At 47.4% G+C, this 20,614-nt stretch overlaps 1 protein-coding gene across 1 annotated transcript; it reads right to left on the bottom strand.

The window, feature by feature from the left end:
* Nucleotides 1-498: 498 nt before the first annotated feature.
* On the bottom strand, nt 499-16,882 carry LOC116491530 (hexokinase HKDC1-like). The gene is made up of 18 exons (XM_032191594.1): nt 16,721-16,882; nt 13,781-13,943; nt 11,638-11,786; nt 11,427-11,546; nt 10,573-10,668; nt 9,503-9,602; nt 8,692-8,875; nt 8,249-8,404; nt 7,358-7,591; nt 6,573-6,877; nt 6,134-6,282; nt 5,924-6,043; nt 4,795-4,890; nt 4,605-4,704; nt 3,568-3,751; nt 3,253-3,408; nt 2,340-2,573; nt 499-1,681 (listed from the first exon to the last, which is right to left on the bottom strand). Exons 1-18 carry the CDS (start codon nt 16,781-16,783, stop codon nt 1,537-1,539), a joined length of 2,754 nt encoding a protein of 917 aa, XP_032047485.1. The 5' UTR covers nt 16,784-16,882; the 3' UTR covers nt 499-1,536.
* Between the last annotated feature and the right edge of the window lie 3,732 nt (nt 16,883-20,614).

The following is a 20,614-nucleotide window of genomic DNA, read 5'->3' as shown; positions in this document are numbered from 1 at the left end:
AATTTAAACCTGTTGGTCTTATTCTGGATTATTACATAAATCCAGCTGCTTATCCCCCGCACGATAGTTACTTTTGACCTATCTAAGGCTTAAAACACATTTCTTGGCCCCACTTTCTGCTGCCAGCCTGAGCAGAAGTAAATAGCCAAGGAGAGAGGATTAAAGGAGATACTGCAATACTCCAGATCTGCTGCTTCTCTGTACTGTATTGCTTCAGTTTACTCTGAGATGGGTAAATTAGTGGAAGGGCATCTGGTGATATAAGAGCATGGGGGTTTTTCCTGGTGTTTGCAGGCCTTTGGATGTGCTATAGCCAAATAAAAAAGTGCTTTACCAGTGTAGAGAAAGAGGGATATTTGGCTTCAATTTGACAGGCCCTACCCACAAGCCACCTTTGTAATAACAAAAATGCTGCTGAATATTGTCAGACGCAGATTTAAAGCTCCCACTTGCCTGCAGGTTCTTCCCACAACTCAGAAGAGGCACTAGACAGAGAAGTAAAGGCTCACAGCACCACAGATTTATTTACAACGAACTACAGACAGGCAGAACAACAGGCAACAGAAAATGAAAGTCAAGGATAAACTCCCACTTCATGGAAACTATCCTCCCTCAAATGGGCAAGTAGATAGCTGAGGGAAAACAAAGAGGAGAATTTCAGAAATTCAGGTGATTTTTTTTTCCTTTCTACAAAACTATTTTGATGGCCCAAAGATAAACAAATTTGTTACTTTCAAGGTAGCTCTAATGTGCACATAGCAGACCCTGTAGCTGCTTCTACACCCTCTTTTTCCCCCAGAATCAAAAGAATAGCCACAATCAGAGTCCATCCAGCACTGGTTATGTTTATGTGCATTCAAGTGCACTGTTATATTTTGACACAAACTGATATTCTGTAGAATCATATTTCTTTTTCATTACATTCATCTATTCAACATGCCTCCTGCACTCAAGGAAGTATTACAATACCGATGCAGCTGGGTGTGAGGGGAAAGCGTCACTGATCAAAGCCCATTAACTTATTTTACCTGCAGATTTATTGTAAGATCTGTGATGTGTTTGAACAAACATGTCCACTAGATATGTGCAACACCAGGTATCAGTGTTCCGTGAGACAGGCCAAGTCAAAACTAAAAAACACACGAATCTTAAGAACTTGATAATAAATTCTCTTGTGGTACAGTATCTTAACTAAGCCATTGTAAAAAGACATGTTTGGGTTTTTGGTTGCATGGTTTGGTTTGGGTTTTTCTGTTTGTCTGACTCTTCCATATGCATTATATTATTATCCCACTTCAGGAAGTACAGAACCGAGTAGATTGCAGTGTGCCGAGACATAATGGTGGGGAGCAGAAACACCTGGTCCAGGTGGTGTCCCAGGGACAAAAATCCACAATCCTGGCTGGTCAAAAACCAACTGCTCCCTGAAAATCAGGTACCTGGGTACTGGTGTCTGGCAAAGTTATCTTCAATCACCGCTCAGCAAATCTCTAGTGCACGCGCCTGGCAGTGCTGAAACGACTTCATTTCTCATTTTTACTTCCGTCCGATATTATGCAATCTTTTTGCCACAGCAGTAATGAGGGCAGCTCCCTTCCCGCTCCCATCTTCAGAGAGCATGAACGTCACATCACACTGAGGTGCCAGTTCCCTCACTGTTTCCTGCAGGACCCTAGAAAAACTGAAAGGAAAGGAGAAAAAAGAACATTTTAGAAGTCCCTTTCCAGTCTGAGACTGTTGTACTCATACATTAGCAAGGAACAATAACCTCAACCAACATCTTCCACTGATTCTCCATAGCATCCCTTTCCACTTGCTTTTCCTCCTATACAAAAAAGAGACAAGTTTCTGCACTCTATCAGATTTTAATTGCCGTATCTCCACTTTAATTTTGTTCAGCAAGATGCCAGACAGGCCTCTTGCCTTCACAGACCACAGAGGAGTCATCTCCCAGTTAAAGCATCTGTTTCAAGGCCTTGCTCACAAAATATTGACCCAGCTCTAACTACTCAACATAGCTTTCCTTCTGAGACACCTAGACATCGCAGAAATCCCTTGAAACACTGAGAAATAAATATTAGAAATGTAAGAATATGAATAATAAATATAGAAATGTAGAAATGCTCAGTACACCAGAGAACAAGAGCCTTCCAGTGATAACAGGGCTTTTCTTCACAATTTTCAGTCCTTTGCCTAGGCAAAGGATGCAGGAAAACGTATTAGATCTTTATCCTCTCACCTTTTTGATTGCCTCAGAAGAAGGCTGGTGCAGCCCGCTACATGTTCACGCTGGAAATGAGCTAACAGCAAAGGGAAGGGGTGGGTACCAAGGTACTCACTGCGGATGGAGCTTGTACAAGGTCCCGTCTACTCCAACAGTAATTTGCAAGTGCTCCACACCTCGGTTTTCTCTCTTCTTCTCTACAATAGCTGCCAGTCCCGCCCCACAGAGTTGGGCAGCTCTCCTGGAAACAGCCCCACACACTTCTTTCACAATGATGCTGTCCTCACACGTGCTGTCCAGGCCGAGCTGCTGCAGAATTCGACGCACTTGGAGGAGGGCGAGCCGGTCGCTGCGTAAAGGCAAACACAGGCAGCACCGGGGCGTTACGGGAAGCTCTGGCAGGCAGGAACCTTTACAAGCCTTACCGATGGGATTCTGAGGTGATTCACAGGAAGTGGGACTCCAGCTCACACCCTTCATTTGTTTTAAAGCAAATTCCAGCCTGAATTCAGATCAAAATTTTGCTCCTCACATGCTCTTTGCTATGTTAGACTGTATTTCCAGAAGGCACAAACAGTAGCTATTCACCTAACTCCCAAAGTCAGGAGGAAGCTGTGCCAGATCAGCCACCTGACCTTATTCTTTTGATCTGAAGGCTGAGACATTACCTTCAAAGTTTTTCAATAGTGGGAAGGGTTCCAAACAGCCTGGAAGACTGGTTCGATCATGTACAGGTATTTAGGTAAGCACATATTCATGGGATATTTATATATTGCTGACTTTTTTTTTTTTTAATACTATCTTAAGTTCTACAGGAATGACTCCAAGTGCAATAATTTTTGATAGCTAAGACATCCAATACAACACTGGAAATGAAATGATAATTCATTCGGGGTTGAGGGGGGGACAAAGAAGGAAGCTATAAATGACTTCTTCAAGGAAGAGCCTCCACATTTTTGGAGAAGATTATTTTCTGGATGTTCCAGAAGACCTTGAGGACTTAAAACATGTGAATTAATTAATTTTACCTTTCAATCTGTGACAGGAATTTCGTTTCAAATATGCCTCTTTTCCTGAGTGATTCTGAAATCTGTCCTCTGAACAGCAGCCCTTGTTTGGTTAAGTCGATCAGAATTTGCCGCACTATTTCACCTAGGTACATTCCACTGGTCATTTTTTCATACCTGTTGTGTTATAAAAGAAGAAAAAATGCTTTTAAATGGGTTGCAAGTTAGCTATGTTTCACAAGTGGTACATACACAGCTGAGTAGTGTAATAAACTTGAAAAAGCAATAAAAACTTGCAGAGTAAGAGCCATCTTTCAGCCATCAAAAATCTGTTACCTCTGTTTCCCTGCATTCAGTGAGCCTTCATCTACTTGTTTATCATATTTGGTTCTGATGTTGTCAATGCAGCCATTGTCACCGAATCCTCCCCATTCTGTATTAATGCACATTTTTCCTTCGTTCCCTTCCACTATTTCTATGTTTTTCATGTCCTCCATGTAGCACACGTTGCTGCCGGTTCCTAGGAGGAAAGAAATGCCACGGCTTCAGCCAGAGGAGTGAAGCTGTTATGGAATCACAACAGAAATTTTTCCCAGTGGGTCCAGCACAGCATATTCCAAGTGCAGAGGAAAAAGGATTCTGTCATAGGTCAGAAATGGCTTTGGCAGCCTTTGGCAGATCATTGCTGCCAGTCTGGTTGCACCACAAATCATCTTTTGCATTCGAGCCTGCTTTCTAAAGCAAATCCTGTCTAGCAGCCAGTCAGGCAGAAACCAAGTCTGATTTGGTGATTTGGTGAACAGGGCCTTATCACTTGCAACACGGGTTACATGAGGCAATATAAAGCTCATTTCTGCAACCAAAATGAGATGGCTGGTGCATGTAACCAGCCAGCAGAGTTTATTTTCTAACTGGGGTTTCAGATCTTCTATGCGTAGATGTATTTCTACATGACAAGTTGGAGGGACCAAATGGGGGATCATCTAAAAAGCCCACAAAGAATTCAGGTAAGTTTTAAATTCAGTGAAATATTCTTGCTCCAAAGCCTACGAACTAGTTACACAGGTCCTATTTGCTAGAACATGAACATATTTGTTAAAACAAAGACTCCTGCTGTATCTACTGTTCCCCTATTCTTTTACCTGGCACCATCAGATTCTGAATCTGTTGCACTTCTGATTGTATCTGCTACTGGTGCTATTATATTCTCTGTTGAACACCATACAAATCTGCCAAGAACCCCAAGCAACTAGTAATACCACATATCTACCTCAAATAAGGGACATTGTTTTACGAATTCTATAGCAGGGCGTGAAGCCCAGCACCTGCACACGTGCTTTCTTCTTACAGTGGCGACTGCAGCATCACTGTACCTGCAATAAGGCCAATCTCACAGTTTGGATCCTCGTATCCGCATGTCATCATTGTCCCGACAGTGTCATTCACCACTGCTACAATGTCCAAGTCAAACTCCTAAAACACAAGTCACAATCACTAGTGGGGTACTGGAGGAAGAGGGAGCATGCGTTAACACACCAAAAAGAGCAGAGAAGAATAGCTCACATTTCTTCTCCTGATAGCCTCCCTCAGCATATCGACAACATCTTCCCCTTCACAGTCTGTTGCCTTAAAACCTTTTGTCCATCCCACAAGTGTACCCTGAAACAGAAGAGGAAAAAAACAGAAAATGAATACAGAGAGAAGACCATACACCCCAAGCATAAGCCTTTTTCCTCCACCACTACCACCTTTTTTTTTTTTTTTTTTTAATGATGTTATTTCCCTGTCTAGCAACGGTAATAGACCAAACACAATGGGCGACGTATTATGGGGCCCTGAGAGTTGGGTCTCACCCAGCTTTCCTGTAGTTTTGGAAAGGATATTGAGTGGTCTCCCCACAAACAGATAAATCTTATTACTAAGCATACAGATCCCAGGTCACATTAGAGGCTGTCTAGACTAGTCTCTAGATTCAGAGACTATTGTGAAAACCACCAGGACATAAAAACTTTTGATAAAATAGTCGTCCCTCATTTCCCTGTGTATTTGACATATTTGACTAGAAATAGGCAGCAAAACTTCTTTTTCCCCTTTAGGAAATGAATAATCAAGAATGATTTCTTCCTGAATTTGATTTTTATTTTTTTTTTAACCCTAATTACTTTTCTTACATTAGATGGCTGGAAAGACAAAGAGATGAGATCTGTCAAAAAGCCATAGACATTAGATTAACAAATCCAAGCCAGAGAGGTCCAACCCTTCCAAGCTCTGAACAAGCAAACTCAGTTCTGCTCCCTGACATTCACCAAGAAGCCGCTAATGCAGTACAGAAGCTACAGTCAGGGCTGTGCAGCAGAGTTAGAAAACACCCAGGGATTTTAGCTGAAGTAGTACAAGGAGGAGTCTGTTCTCTCATGGCATTAAAGGCAGAAGGCAGCATAAGAGATTCCTGGGCTATTAAAAATGCGTGGTCATTCAGCCATCATAAGCTAGCACTGCCTCTTTATGGAATAAAAGCAAGGGACATCTACCTCTTTTCACACACATTAGGTGGAAGTTCTACACACACTTTCCCTTGTAAAGTCCCTACCTGGGGGAAACATTTAGGAGTTTTTACCCACAATTTCCAAACTAACAAGCCATCCTCCCCCAAAATGATATCATTTGACCCATTTGTTGTTGCAGTCCTTACCTTGTCAATGCTGGCTTGCCTGCATGGGAAGGAAAAGGTGAAGCCCAGAGGCAGCCGGGCACCTTTAATCCCCATATACTCCAGGAAGTCTGCTATGCACTGGACTATATGGTCAAAGAGCTGGAAGAACAAAAAAAAGCATGAAAATCTCACATATTCTCCTATTAATTGGGTCTTGACTAGATCAATTAGGTGTTCATTAGAAGTTACCTCCTCCCCTGTCCCTTGCATGATCTCCAAAGGAATGGCAAAGATCTTGTTGTACATCTGCACGGATCTCCTCCTCCCGCTTCTAATTTTGACCAGCAGAACTCTGAAATTTGTCCCACCAAGATCCAGGGCAAGGAACTTCCCACTCTCTGCAAGAGAAATATTTCATTTTGATGCTTCTTGCAGCACGTTTGCCAGTCAGGATGCCATACTCTGCCACACATCTGCAGGAACACAGGACAGCACACTGCCCCCTGTGGCATTTATGCTCTCACTTCCTTAGGCTAGAGGCTAAAGAGCCAGCCAGAAAATGCTGCAGGAAGCATTGATTTGCCAACAGAAATCCCCCCTGGCATTTTCCAGAATAATTGGCATGTTCTCCCCCGAAAACAGACAGGCAGCTTTCGTGCACCGCCAGGTGTCCAGGAAATAAACTTACCAGTTCCATCTGGCATCCCACAGACATAGGTGGGCAACATCTTCACTGTGGCACTGGCTTGCGTCTCTCTCTTGAGCCCATATTCCAGCTCGGCCCTCATTTTGTTCTTTACCTCTCTGAGGGTGTCCAGGGACAGCAGGAACGGTGCGAGAACGGCGTCGATTTGCTTGCGCTGAGCGGCCAGCCTGTACGCCACTGCCGTAACCATCGCAGCTCCCTTAGCACTGCCACTCTGAGACAGGAGGAACCGAACATCACAGTTGGGGACCAGCCTTCTCACCACCTTGTGCAGACGTTTGGGGTATCTGCGGGAACAAAGAGCTTCTTTAGACTCATTTCACACGTGGCTTACTTCATCTACACTTCTAATACACATCCAACACCACGAGTACTGAAGCACAGCCAGAGAAGGACAGAAATTAGGACATGTAAGAAATGGAAGCATAGGTTAAAAAACAAAGAGGGAAAAAAAAAAAAAAAAAAAAAAAGGAAACAATAAACAGCAAGTGCCCTGGATGCTCAGGAGTCACCCAAGGAACCAATTCTCCCACCCAGACAGCAGCATTGTGTGTCATGTTGTTCCCATCCCACCCCAAGCTCTAAAGCTCTGAAGCAAACCCAGCTTTGCAACAGCAAGGTCAGTCTGACCCTCCACATCCCACCAGACCTCATCCCAACCCCGCAGCACAACGAGCAGCTCTCCAAAAGCCACACAGACAGAGGTGGAAAATCTTTGCAACATCAACACGTGGCCAGCAATTCCCAAACCCTCTTTAGATACGTACTGGGGGTGAGTTTTATAGAGTCCCCCGTCGATCCCGACAGTGGTTCGCAGCCTTGGCACCTTTTTGTTCTCCCTCAGGCGGGTCAGTATGGCTGCTAGGGCAGCAGCACAGAGGTTGGCCGAGCGGAAGGAAACGATGGTGCAGACGTGCTGGACAGCAATGCAGTCCTCTTCAGAGGGAAACAGGTTCAGCTCCGTAAGGATCTCCTTTGTGTTGCTCAGACCTTCCTTGTATCTACCCCAAAACAAAGGAAAGCATCACCTAATGCAAGGGTATGAAGGCAGCACTTAAGTTAATATCTGCAAGTGGGCTCAAACAAATGAGAGAAGGCCAGGGCAGAACCCATCAGGCACGGTCATAATTGGTTCCCATAAACCAGGAGCACCTGTCCCATGCTCTACCCAAAAGCATTAAGAGGCTGCTCCCTGGAGGTCAGTTTTCTGCAAGACATACAAATTGGCTGACCAAGTACAGAAGAGGATGAAATATTTAGAGAGCACAGCAATAGAGGTACACCTTTACTCAGCACAAGAGAAATTACTGGTCCACAGCGTGGACCAAGATTCCCCTCTAAAACACCAGAATCTGTCAGCTTTCCATGCGGTCACCCATTAGGTGACCTACAGCATGCACTACCTCTCTGCAGCACCAGGATTGGGACATCACAAAAGTTGAAAACTGCAAAAATGCTGGGGTATTTTGCTAAAACTTCACCTTCCATCACTTCTGCATACAGAAGGATCAACTTTTCTCCTAGGCAAAAGCAAAACCAAGCTGGACAGCTCAGGATCGATTCCCAGTGCTCCCTGATTATGAAGAAATGTTAGGTATCATTGCTGTGAGTGTGAAATATTAACAGCCCCTCTCAAAGGGCATGTCATAGGCTCTTACTTTTCCATTGCACACACATGCTTCATTTCGATCTTGTCCTTAGTAAGCAGAGCTGTTGACACCTTCCCATTGAAGAGCAGACCTTCCTTTGTCATTTTTAGAAGAATGAGTCTTACAAGTTCCCCCAAATACAGGCTACTGATCATCTTCTCAAACCTGGAATGAGAAGCAAGAGGGATTATAGGTGTCCACCAGCTCTCCAGAGCAACAGCAAGTTCAAGTGTGTTCTTATGCAGGTCAATCATTAAGCATCTACAAAATGGGTTTGGAACCTAAGATACCTTCCTGAGGTCCTGGAACCCAACTTGAGCCTCTCCAGAAAAGTGAGTGATTAAAAAGACTAGTCAAAAACCTGCAAGCAGCTCAGCCAGTAGAAGCAGTTTTGATGAAGCGGACTTTAAATACGTACTTTTTAAGTAATCACTTTTTAAGAAATCACTTACAATTGTTTTCCAGGATTGAGAGATCCCAGATCGAGCTCCCGATCGAACTCCGTGCGGAGGTCATCCAAAGCACCATCATCTCCAAAGGCACCCCACTCTGTGTTAATGCACATCCTGCCTTCATCACCTTCCACCAAATCGATGTGCCTCATTTCCTCCATGTAGCACGCGTTGGTGCCAGTACCTATGCACATTAGAGCCAGTGTGGATAAATTACCCATTTGCCTCAGGTTCCCTTTATGTTTTAAGCCCCCATGTTTGGGAATAAATCAATATATCGTCTTTGAAAGAACATATACAACCTTGTGGTAAGGATGCTAATATCAAGCCACCTGTGTTCGTTAAATAATCATTTAACAGTGAGTGAAAGTACAAGAAATTAATCTAAGGCTTGACTTGTTCAATTATTTTTTCCCCTATCTCAAATGTATCTCTACGTGCCTTTAAAAAGCCACCACTATGTGTAAAGTGGAAGGGTTGTGGAAAACACAGCTGATCCTATCAGACGTGAGAGGAATTCAGCTCTCTCCGGACAGACGGACAGTAGTTTCCTACACAGTCAGCAGAGAAGTTTATTATGCTGGTCACAACTGAACCCAGACAAAATGGGGACTGTGGCCTTTGATGGCAATGTGATCAGCATAAAAACAGCTGCTTTACAGAAGGCAGCCAGGCTTGACAACCTTACCATTTGTTTTTTTCCTCATTTTCTTCCTGTTCTTTCCTGTGCTGGCACACTCCCTTCTGCTCAAGATTTGTTCGGATTAAACAAATGAGGAAAAAAAGATGCTTAGTGAAGAGGAAAACTTACCAATTATGAGTCCAACTTCACAATGTGGGTCATCATAGCCACAAGTCATCATGGTTCCTACGGTGTCATTGACCATTGCCAGAACATCAACGTTGATGTCCTAATAGCATGAGGATGAGGGGTTAATAGGGAAAAAACCCTACAAAGCCTTTGTACTTCACTAGTACTTTGAAGGCCTGGTTCAGGAAAGCTCTTCAGTTTGAAGACATGCTACTTCCCCTAATAACACTATCCCCACAACACTAGAAAGTAGAAAATAACTCCGAATTCTCAAGTTATTCTTGGCCAGACAGTGTCTATGGCTGCGGGACTTTTTACCCGATTCATCCTTCTTTACCAGAAAGCAATTCATATCGGTTTGAATCTTGTGATAAACTGGCACTAGTGTATCTGTCCTCAGAGGCTGGATTCTGGTAGCTTGCTTACGCTAGGATAATGTCCCACCCCACGAGGAGACCCCAAGAAACTGGGGGATTGACAAATTGATCCCAGAAAATTTGACAGAAAATACATAATATATAGAAAATATATAAAGGTGAATATTCAATATAAGGCCGTGCACCCACATCACACGCAAGTAAAAAGCCTTTCCATCAGAGATGTGCAGGTTTTTTTTTCCACCCTGAGGTAACTCGATAAAGCCTGATCAAAGTTATCAACAATTCCTGTAGCACAGATGCCAAGACAAGCAGGGAGCTGGACTTTACCCAGGAAGTCTCAGGTCCATCATTTCTGCCAACCACAGCAAAACTGACACAGATAACGAAGTGAATGGAAATCAAGAATCAATTTTTACCAGGTAGGAAAACCCAAGAGCTTCCTTTTTACTGCAAAGATGTCAAGATACACATTTTTTTCATGTTTCCCTTCCGTGGCTTCAGCTCTGAGGGAGAACTCCCCTCAGAGATGGGGCAGCAGAAAATTGCCCTCAAGAGGCCCACCGCCAGATCCACTAGCTGTACAGCCACATGGGACACCACAGACCTTGAGGAAAGCCTTACAAAACAACCCAGAACAACCCCCTTACACCAAGCACAGGTCAGCCACTCAGACTGAGGTATAAAACTTGCCTTGTGCTTCTGGAGGGCCTTGCGCAGCGAGCTGACTACATCGGTGCCCTGCACTCCTCGGACCTTGAAGTGTTTCGTCCAGGCAAGGAGAGCCCCCTGGAAAGTAAAAGATCAGTGACCCCAAAGCTCCAGCCTCAGCATGCACACCCACCACAAAGTCTGTGAAGAAGCCCACTATCTCATAAATATCTGGGCCAAAATAAGTCACAGCAGAAGATCTCACCCTCAGGTGGGTGCCTGTCAGTACCAGCACAACTAAACGCTACAGTAATAAAGTCCTAATCCCATAAATGCATCTCCCTGTGCTTTGTTTAAAGCATGCTTGGCTTCACTGATGTTCATTGCACACTGACAGCATTAAGCACAAAGCACTGGCAGGGCTGGCACCCAAGGCACAGCTTCCTAGTAATAATAGAGAAGTTGGAATAAGAGGCTACAAAATATTTGCAGCCAGCCCTTCAATCCCCCATGTGGCCTTTCCAACAGCTTGGCTACAGGTCTTTCCTAATTAGCACCAACTGTAGAAAGTGCTGAATGAGAGGGATTTAAAAAAATCACAATTTAGGACACAAAAGTGTGTGATTTAGTGTCCAGCAGCCTTCACACAAGCACGTATGGTTCCTATGGAATCAGGCACGGATTAAGCCAAATAATAGTTTTAGTTGAAAGATCCCGTTGCCTCAAGACAAGGAATGAGTCCTTGAATGGTAGTCAGCTGTAGCTGAATGGCAATGGCCATCCACCTCACCTTCAGAGCACTGTGGAAAGCTGAGCCCACAAAAAGGCCCCAAGGTAGCACTCCCATGCAATAGCAACCCTGGCTTCTGCCGATAATACTCCTTTTTGCACCTTACCTCTTCCAGTTTGGTCTGTTTGCACGGAAAAGAGAACGTAAAGCCAAGAGGTAGCTTCTTATGCTGCAGGTTTTTGGACTCCATGAAGTCTAACAGACAGTCAGCAACGTAATTGAAGAGCTGCAGGAGAAAGGAGAGGACGGGGTCAGGCTTCGACCAGCAGACCCTGGCTCGAGCACGGCACCCCCACAGCAGCCCCTGCATGGCCTACCTCGGTCCCGCTGCCCTGTATGACCTCCTTCGGGGTGGGGTAAAACTTGCTCTCCAGCTGGCTGCTCTGCTTCCCGTCGTTGAACACCTTCACCTCGAGGGCACGGAACTGGGAGCCGCCCAGGTCAACAGCGAGGAAGTCGCCCTTCTCTGCAACACCAGCGGGCAGCCCTCAGTGGTGACGGCCACCGAACGCGGCCCAGATGCCACGGTGAGGGCCTCAGGCTCTCCTGCCCCACCATGGCAGGTCCTTGGGCCTGGGAGCACCACCAGGGAGGCTGAGACCTGGCCACGCTCCGTCCAGAACCCAGGCAAGGGTATCGAGTCCCTCCTGTCAGCTTGATACGTGGCAGCTAATTTCATTTTTATTTCACAGTCTGGCTTTGCCCACCCTGCTTGTGTTTTCAAGCTGAAGAGGGATGAGCTTCTCAGCAAGAGAGGTCCAAGGACAGCTGATCCTCACTGCTACAATAAAGCACTTATCTACTACACGAAAAGGCCCTTCCCCAAAGGAAAATGCAGCAGAATGTCATAGCCCTGCATGATCTTTGCTCCATGGTACAAGCACCTGACTGAATTTTATCAATTTTATCAAATCTGACCCTGAAAGGGAAGGAAGCAGGAAATTCTGCCTGTAACACCACGGCTACACATGGCAAAGGTGACGAGGCAAATTGGGTTACTCAGTAAGCCGTGATATTAGTCAGACCATTAATCCCTAAATGATTAAAAATGGATGGTGCTCCACGCAGGTCATTTCAGGTAGTTACACCGGGGGCAGCGAAAAAATCTCAAAGTTCATTGGGAAAAATCCAGCCAAGCTCGAGATGTTTGGACATGCTGGAAGTTTTGTCTGGAAACGAAATAACCGATAAGGAACTCACGGGAAGGGAGCAGAAATAGACAAAAATCGATGCAGTGCTTAAAATAGGCGGTATGTCAATAAGTCATAGCCCGCCGTGACACCGCTGCCCGGCCTTGGTATGGAGGGGAGGACAGGAGAGCGTTGTCCAAGGCTGGCCTTGAGGGGCACGACGTGTTGTAAGAGCGATGACACCACGTGCAGCTTGCCAAGTCCCCTCACCTCAGGGCTCCCTGCAGCTCCCGGATGGGGTCACTGCCAGGGGAGACCTCAGGACCTGGTGGTCACAGGGGTAATGAGGGTTAAGCTAATATTTCTTTTTCTTTGGGGAAGGCAGCGCTGGAAAGAAGGGCACCCAGTTCCAGCCGGGCAGTTTCCGAGTATGTAATTTCTCTACCCGTCCCTCATTTCAAGGGACTACCTTCCAAATGTTCTCTTTCTGCCATTAAAGCTGCTATTTCTCATTTAACTGTGAGCAAATTACCTCCAGAAGGAACAAATTCCTGTGGAAACGAAGTACAAAGCAAATGTTTCTCTTCAGATTTCTGCGTGAACGGCTGTTACACACAGAGTCCTGACCCAGGCCAGACACAGGGGCCCACACAAATTCGGAGCCGTGGTTACACTTGGAAAAAACACTCTAAATTTCTGTCTGCCTCTCTAAGTCTTGGGACAACTGGAAATAAGGATCCAGCTGCAGTAGCAGGGCAGGCTGTTCGCTGGCAGGCTCCATGTAGAAGCAGGTTTGTAGTGCAGAAGGCAAGGAAGGGCAGGCAGGGACCGCTTTTCGGTGCAACAGAACAAGACAACAGCACAGAATTTGCTGAATTTGCTGTCAGAAGACCAGAGGAGCATCCTCACAGCTCTGAGAACATGATGTTGCCTCAACCTTGTGATTTGAGGGGTTTCACTGCAGCATCCTGCCCTCCTGTACCTGAGCAATCCCCCAGGAGCAGCGCTGCTTGCACTGCAGGGACTGAGCTGTAGAGGCTGCCCTTGCCATGCTCCTGCAGCAACGCCTGCACTGTGCACGGCCACAGTTGCAGTACGAGGTTGCTTTCTAAGATCTAAGCCCTCAAACACTCAGCACTTGGTCAAAATCCACCTGCTGTGGGCAAAAAGGCACCTGCCAGCCCCCCGAGGCTCTCATCCTCTGCTTGCTGACAGGCAGTGACTCGGCCCACCGGCTGCCCTGTGCTCTCGTTGTGTGCTCCTCGAGCACCAGCAGCAAGCCTTTGGTTTCCCAAACCAGCCCCGCTGGGACCGAGCAGGGGGATCTCACCTGAGCCGTCGGGAAGGGAGCGCACGAAGGTCGGCAGCATTTTCACCGTTGCCGTGGAATTGGTGTCTCTGCCCAGGCCCTTCACCATCTCGGCCTGGAAGCGCGCCATCACGTCCAGCAGGACGTCGTCGGAGAGACGCATGTGGTACAGGTACCTGTCAACCTGCAGACGTGCGAGGTGTCACGAGGGAGGCAGGCAGGCCCCTCGGTGCTCAGCACAGCTGGGAGGGACGCTGCCTTCATGCTGCATGTGCCTGGGAGGTTTCCCTCTTCCCTGCAAGTGGGGGAACTGCAGAACCTTCCTAACCACTTGGGCTGGTTTTCTAACCATCAGGGGTGTAGGTTGGCATAAAGGATCTGAAAATCCTGCATTCCAGCTCCAGAAATATCCCCACGTGGTTAATTTGTTCATTCCCACCCGTCTGACGGACACGAGGCTAAACACACCGTGAGGAGACACCAGAATCGTTAACACGTGTAACAGACTGAAGGGGAACACACCATCTATGCAAACTGCACCTCTCATCTTGTATTCATTGCACTTGTAAACTCAGCAGATCTAAATTCCCATAAACAGCAGTGAAAGCAAGCTCTGGAGTATCACCACAACATTAGTGGGGACTGTTAGTGTTAGGTCAGAGGTTGGACTCGATGATCTTGAGGTCTCTTCCAACCTAGAAATTCTGTGATTCTGTGATTTACTCTTACAAAAACTTAGTTTAGAAAGTGATTAATTTTTGAATTACTGTCAAAAAAAAAAAAAAAAAACACAAAACATCTTGATGGATCAGTAACTTCCTGCCCTACATGAGCCCACAAGACTCTCTAGACCCCGACAGGCTGTTCTTACACCATTTTTTCCTCCTGTTTGTTTAATGAGCTAAAACTGCAAAGTCTCTCAAGCTGGTGAGAATTTGACCTCTCTGAGCCAGGTCCAGACCACGCCGTCAGTGCCCCAGCGTGTCGGCTACGACCTGAAAATATCCATTCAGCTGCTGCCTCGCTCCCCAGCCCGTGCACTCGGTTGGCACGCCAGGCTGGAGCTCAAAGCCCATTTCTCACCCCAGCTCTGCATATCCTCTGACATGAGGCTCAGGGCCAGAGGCAGCGGGCAGGGGAGGGCAGGGTTTCATCGATCCCATATCTGTAGGGAGGACTGGGAGATCACACACAAACCAGGTCCCACCAGCAACAAGCTGGGGTTTAAGAAATAACACTGTTTAAATGGGGAAGGCGGGTTGGGGATAAATTGGCCTCATCTCTAACTGACCGGCCACCTGCGTTAATGATGCCTGAACTAATTACCTAGTTACTCATTCACAGCCCCATTTTGAATGGATGGTGAGCAGTGACCCATCTGAGCGTGCCGGGACCCTGACAATAATGTGGGCACCTACCTGACCCCAAGCACATGGGAGAAAATCCAACTACCAGATGTGATTGCTAAGAAGCAGCAACTGCCTTAAGATACAGCCAAAAGACCACTATTTAGGTATTTCTCTGTAGCCCCAGTTTCACCACCATTTGATTTTCTCCAGGGCACCTGTGAGGCCCCACCAGGGTGCAGGAGGTGCCGTCTCCGCCCAGGCACCAGCACTGCCTCCTTGGGCACGCCAGCAGAGGAAAACACGCCGACTGGAAACACGCAGCGCTCACGCACTCTCACACAGACTCAGATAAGCTTGTGAGATAAGCCCTCGAGGAAAGAAAACTAAAGAGTAATAAAAGTGGCTGCGGCCGTGCTTGCAGCTGCCCCACGGGAACTCTCTGCCCCCACCAAAGCTGCGTCCTCCACCCTGATCAGCACCAGCCGGAGAAGGAGACAGCCCTAGCCAAGGAGCTAGATAAGGCCCAGCCTGACAGCCCCCTGATTTACAGCCACAGCAAGGGCACAGGCAAATCACTGGCTTGCAAAGGCAGGAATGGCCTGGCTGTGCAACGCCAAAACATGCTGTACTGCTGCCCCCACCACACAAGGACAGGCCTTGCTTTGAAGTAGCCTTGCTTTTAAGAAGCACTGTTCTCACAGCAGAGACAAATAAGCCTGGGCAGGTGAGGAAGGAGGAGGCATTCCCTCTAATTAGGGAGAAACCAACCCTGCTGTGGGCTTCCTAAAAGGACCTCTGAAAAGCAAAGTTTCCTTGCCTTCCCCTGGGACCAGTCTGCACCTCGCACAAAGATGCCCTTCTCACAAGGAAAGGGCACTGGGGCCTCCTTCAAGCTGTATTAAACCATGGGGATAAAAGGGCTGTGATATTCGGAGACATCCCACTTAGAGACACCAGGACACTTCCTGGGGCACTCCTCTCCAAGGCAGAATTAGCGAAGAAGCCCCCCTAAAAATGAGAGAGCTCACGTTTAACCAAGGGCATGGAGAGGACAGCAGGGTGCTGCTGGCTTTGCTGCAGAGGTGGCACTGCCCACGGGGCCCTCGGATCGCCGCCCCGCCACGCTGCAGGCAGCCCCATTTTCAGCTTTTCCCCCTTTAGTTCCACCTACATGAGTTGGAACTGTGTGCTGAGTCCCAGGAGACCTGGCCCAAAGTCCCCAGGAGCTTCCCACTCCTGCTGCAATGGGAGTGAATCAGGTTCCTGCTCCTTTGAAAGACCCCATCCTTCACACTACTCACAAAGCAACTCAGCACGAGCTTCCTCGCTGCCCTCTGGACACAGACACCACACCAAATAAAGTTCAAACCCCATTTGTCCTTACCATAGAGCACTTGCTCCATTACTGGAAAAGAACGTATAACTGAGCAGGGAAAAGCACTAACCAAGACCTATTTCCACAGTCATCAGATGGTTTGTGCTCCAAATCTGTCTTACCCCATTTGGCTCCATGGCTTTAGTAGATAAAGCGCTGCCTAGTTGGCATTACAGACTTCAGACCCCACAGAGACCCTGAAAACAGGAATCTCAGCTACTGCTCCCTCTTACATACCTTTTTTATCTGATCCTCTTTTAGCTTTGTAAAATGGAAAGCTAGCAAGTGGACGGCAAACATTTTCTTGAGGCTGATGGATGTGTCGGTAGTGCCAGCTGCTGCGGGGTAACTCCAGAGCGATACGTCTTTATCCACGAAGCTGGAGCTAGAGAAACTTCAGCTGAGGCATTTCCCTCAGGGCGAGCCAGTGGCGTTCCTGGGAAATTGAGTCCAGAAATAAATCCATCCAGTGTGAGCGGTTCAATGATTAAACTCCTGTCTCTTTGTATCTCCCCCGACATCACCCCAAAGTCCCTCCCTCCCCAGCTCCACGCTCCATTGTGCCAAAAGCAGGCACCTGGAGGGCTGCCAAGCTGAAGGGGAGAAAAATCGATGTTGTTCCTGCTCCCCTTGGGAATTGTTACCACTTTGCCATGGAGTTGCCACGCAGCCTGCCCGGCTTCACCCCGCTTCCTACCCCCGGGGGCCGAAAAGCTGGCTCCAGCACAGCGCAAAGTGCTGCGGGGAATGGGGAAAGTTGGAGAGGATTTTCGGTTTCTTCCCTCTGCTCGGCACTCCCACTTGTGCTCTTCTGCACGAATTAACTCCGCTCTAGTTCCACACAGTGCACCCTTATCTTCAGCTAAGCCTCGGCTGCGCAAAGGAGAGGAGGCACACGCGGACCCCTGCCCCCGGCTGAAACGCCTCTTGCGCAATTCCCAGCGGAGAAAGGTTTTGTGCAGACGATTCTCCCTTCACCCCTCCTGGAGGCAAAGTTTCAGACCTAGGCAGATCCTCCGTGTTGCAAAACCCAGGGAGGGGACGGACTGACCTGGCTGCCGGTGCAGAGAGCAGACTGTGGCACTGGGTCCAAGACGTGCCTCGGGCTGGCAGCACCCCGTGCCTGCTGCAGGAGCAGGAGCTGCTTCCTTTTCACCAGAGCTGGATCTGACACAGCCTTCAGCTATTCCTCACATTTATCCTGAAGACACGGGCACAGCCCGTTTGATATGGATACAGACTGCTGAAACATCATCCAAAGAACATCAGGAGCAGCCACAGGTGACATTTCCTCAGCCTCTGATCACAAGGAAAGACTGCAGGAGCTGAGGGAAGGGAAGAGAACTGCAAACAAATCACACGAAAGCTCCACTTGGAAAGGCTGAGGTCTTTTTTTTGTTCCTTCTGCCTGCCGTGCATCAGGGGTGAGCTCCACACAGGAGATCCCACCAGCTCTGTGGATTTCCCACTATTCCAAAACAAGAAAAGTGAGAGTAAACGGAGTGGATGAACAGTCCATAAACAGGGCCGGTTCTAAAATTAGGCCTTTGATCTTCAAGAGAAAGGGAGAAAAGAAGAAAAAAAGCCGCACTACCAGCCAGAAAGCACGGTTCACTTCTCCTGTATTCATCTTTTAATAACTGCTGGCTCGTTAAGTCAGAGACTGACTCCCAGAGGGACTGTCTCTTTCCTCATTGTTTGCCCGTGCCATCCGAGTCACAACCCCTCTGGCCAGCAAAACTGAAAACATCACCTTTCCAGCTCCATGCCACTCTGATCCAGAGCTCATTGTGCCTGTAATACAGCAGCTTTGTCCCTCATTCTCTCTTTTCTTTCTTTCTCTAACAGATGCCACTGGAAAAGGGTCTCAAAGATCCCCACATCACGGAACTGGCAGCAGGCTGTGCGAAATACCTGGCACGTCGCATTCACTGCGCTCACCTCTGGTGCTTCCTAGCTCCAAGAAGGCTGTTGTGTAAGAAAAGCCGAGACGTTATCCCATTGCCGTGCAGACAGCAGCTCAGTGCACCGAGGGCCCAATTCCCAAATATGTGGCAGCCATTTAGTACTGGCCAGCAGAGGGGAGATGATCCAGAACGGATGAGCTCCAATTGCCACATGCTTGGAGCAAAACCCTTTGAGAACAGTTCCCCTCCCAGCGGCAGCAGCTTTGATCACCTGATACATTCCCACAAGTTCCTCAAAACCAAAACACAAACGGGTCCCCACATTCTTCCCAAGGGACAGGAGCAGAGCCCTTGGGTACCTGAAATGAAAGCATCGCCCCTCAGTGTCACGCACGTCCCCATGGAGCAATGCCAGCATTTGGGGGCAGGCAAGCTCAGGGGAAAGAAAGCCCTTCAGGAACATGGGAGGCCACCAGAGAACCTCGATGCTGGAGCATCCCCAGACCAGCAGAGCACACGACAGAGGGAGTTTTCCTGCAAAATTAAGGCAGAACATCAGGGTGGAACAACTGGAACATCCACACCAAGGACAGACGACACTGAGAAGAGACGGAGACAACACAGACAGAAAAGAGCACATGGGCTTAAGAGTAAGAAGGCTTTTTGTTATTATTTTAACCAAGCAGCACTGTTACCATCGTTTTATCATTTTCCATCAGAAGCACAACAATCTCACACGTGCACACACACAAATAAATTGTGAGACTAATAAAACTCCAACCATCAGAAACGTGAATGCCTGAACTTAATCTGGAAATCTGAACACCCGAAAGAGAAGTTCTGCAAATGTGATTCCCAAATCAGGAGAACAATGTTGGTATTGTTGTTTGGAAAACAAAGGCTCAGCACAGCCCCATGAGGAAGAGCAGCAGGCCACTCCACTCCCCCCAAGGGCCTGCTTGCCCAGGACATATTAAAAACGTGCAGCTCGTGTAGCTCTGCGCCACACCAGTCCGGATTTTACCACATGGGACCAAGCTGGCAGCCCCAGCACCCAGAGTCAAAGACAACCACACCATTAGCTCAGAAGAAAAGAAAACTTTCATAAAAAGTCAGCCTGGAAACGTCTGAATAAACCTCAGAGCTCCTGACCAGTTACTATGGAGTCACTATGGGAACGGGCACTGAATTAAGCCAAACGCTAATCTGGGCAAAATACGAAAAAGAATGCTCAGAGTCATCTCGCTCCCGGCCTGCAAGGCTTGCTGCTCAAACACAAGGCTGGCTCCCACCTCCAAGTCCCAGCTCCTCTTTCCTTGCTCAGAAGCACACACTGGGAAGCAGCTTAGCACACAATTCAAGGGTATATTTACCAAAGCAGTCCAGAAGCAAGGGACAGCAGCAAGTTTGTTCTGTGCCCGTCATGCTGCATTTAAGCAGAGGCTGTCCTGACTCTGGGAAGGAAAAGAGAATCACTCCTCCCCAAAGCAGAAAGTTCCCAACGTTCACATGGCCATGGCCACACATCCATAGCAAAGCCCCATTTGAAGAACACGAAAATTTCCCTCCTCATGTTAGGTCCTGAAATCAGCAGAGGACATGAACTAGCAGCATTTACGCACTACCTGCATTTCAGTAAGTAATGGGGAAAGTGTATGAAATACACCAAAACAGCAGCTTTAAGCTCTCATGCTAGCAGGAAGCAAAGGGGATTCAGACCTAAGTTTCCAGCTGCAGAGAGATGCGGTTGAACATTTTAGAAAGTCAGGTATTTGACAGAGAGGAATTCACCCGTTTTCACAAGTATCCCAACATAAAGACAAGCAGCATCTGCAGGCTTGTGAGTAGCCAACCACACACACAGACTTGCCACAACAGAATTCTCCCCATGCAGCCACAGCAACACATCCTACTGCTGAAATCCCACTCTGTGAGCACACACAGCAGTTTCAGCAGCCAATTTTTCCATTCCCCAGTATGTCTACCAGGACCTCAAAGGTGTACTTGAAACCTTCTTACACTAAAAATAACTGCAACGCTGACAGAGCACAGAGTCGTGTATGAAACAGGCACAGCCTGGTGTTGCACTGCCTTAAACCTTGTTCAGTGACCCTATCAGGTAGTTTCCTGAGAAGTCAGTTCCAACAAACTAAACCTTCCTCGTGGTGGTATGCACACAGGTTTTCCACTTTAAGGTATGTGGGAATACCACTGGCACAAGCAT

Source organism: Aythya fuligula, chromosome 7 (assembly GCF_009819795.1).
Source record: "Aythya fuligula isolate bAytFul2 chromosome 7, bAytFul2.pri, whole genome shotgun sequence".
Lineage (NCBI taxonomy): Eukaryota > Metazoa > Chordata > Aves > Anseriformes > Anatidae > Aythya > Aythya fuligula.
The sequence above is the reverse complement of the archived record's forward strand: the minus strand, read 5'-3'. Positions and strand labels throughout refer to the sequence as shown.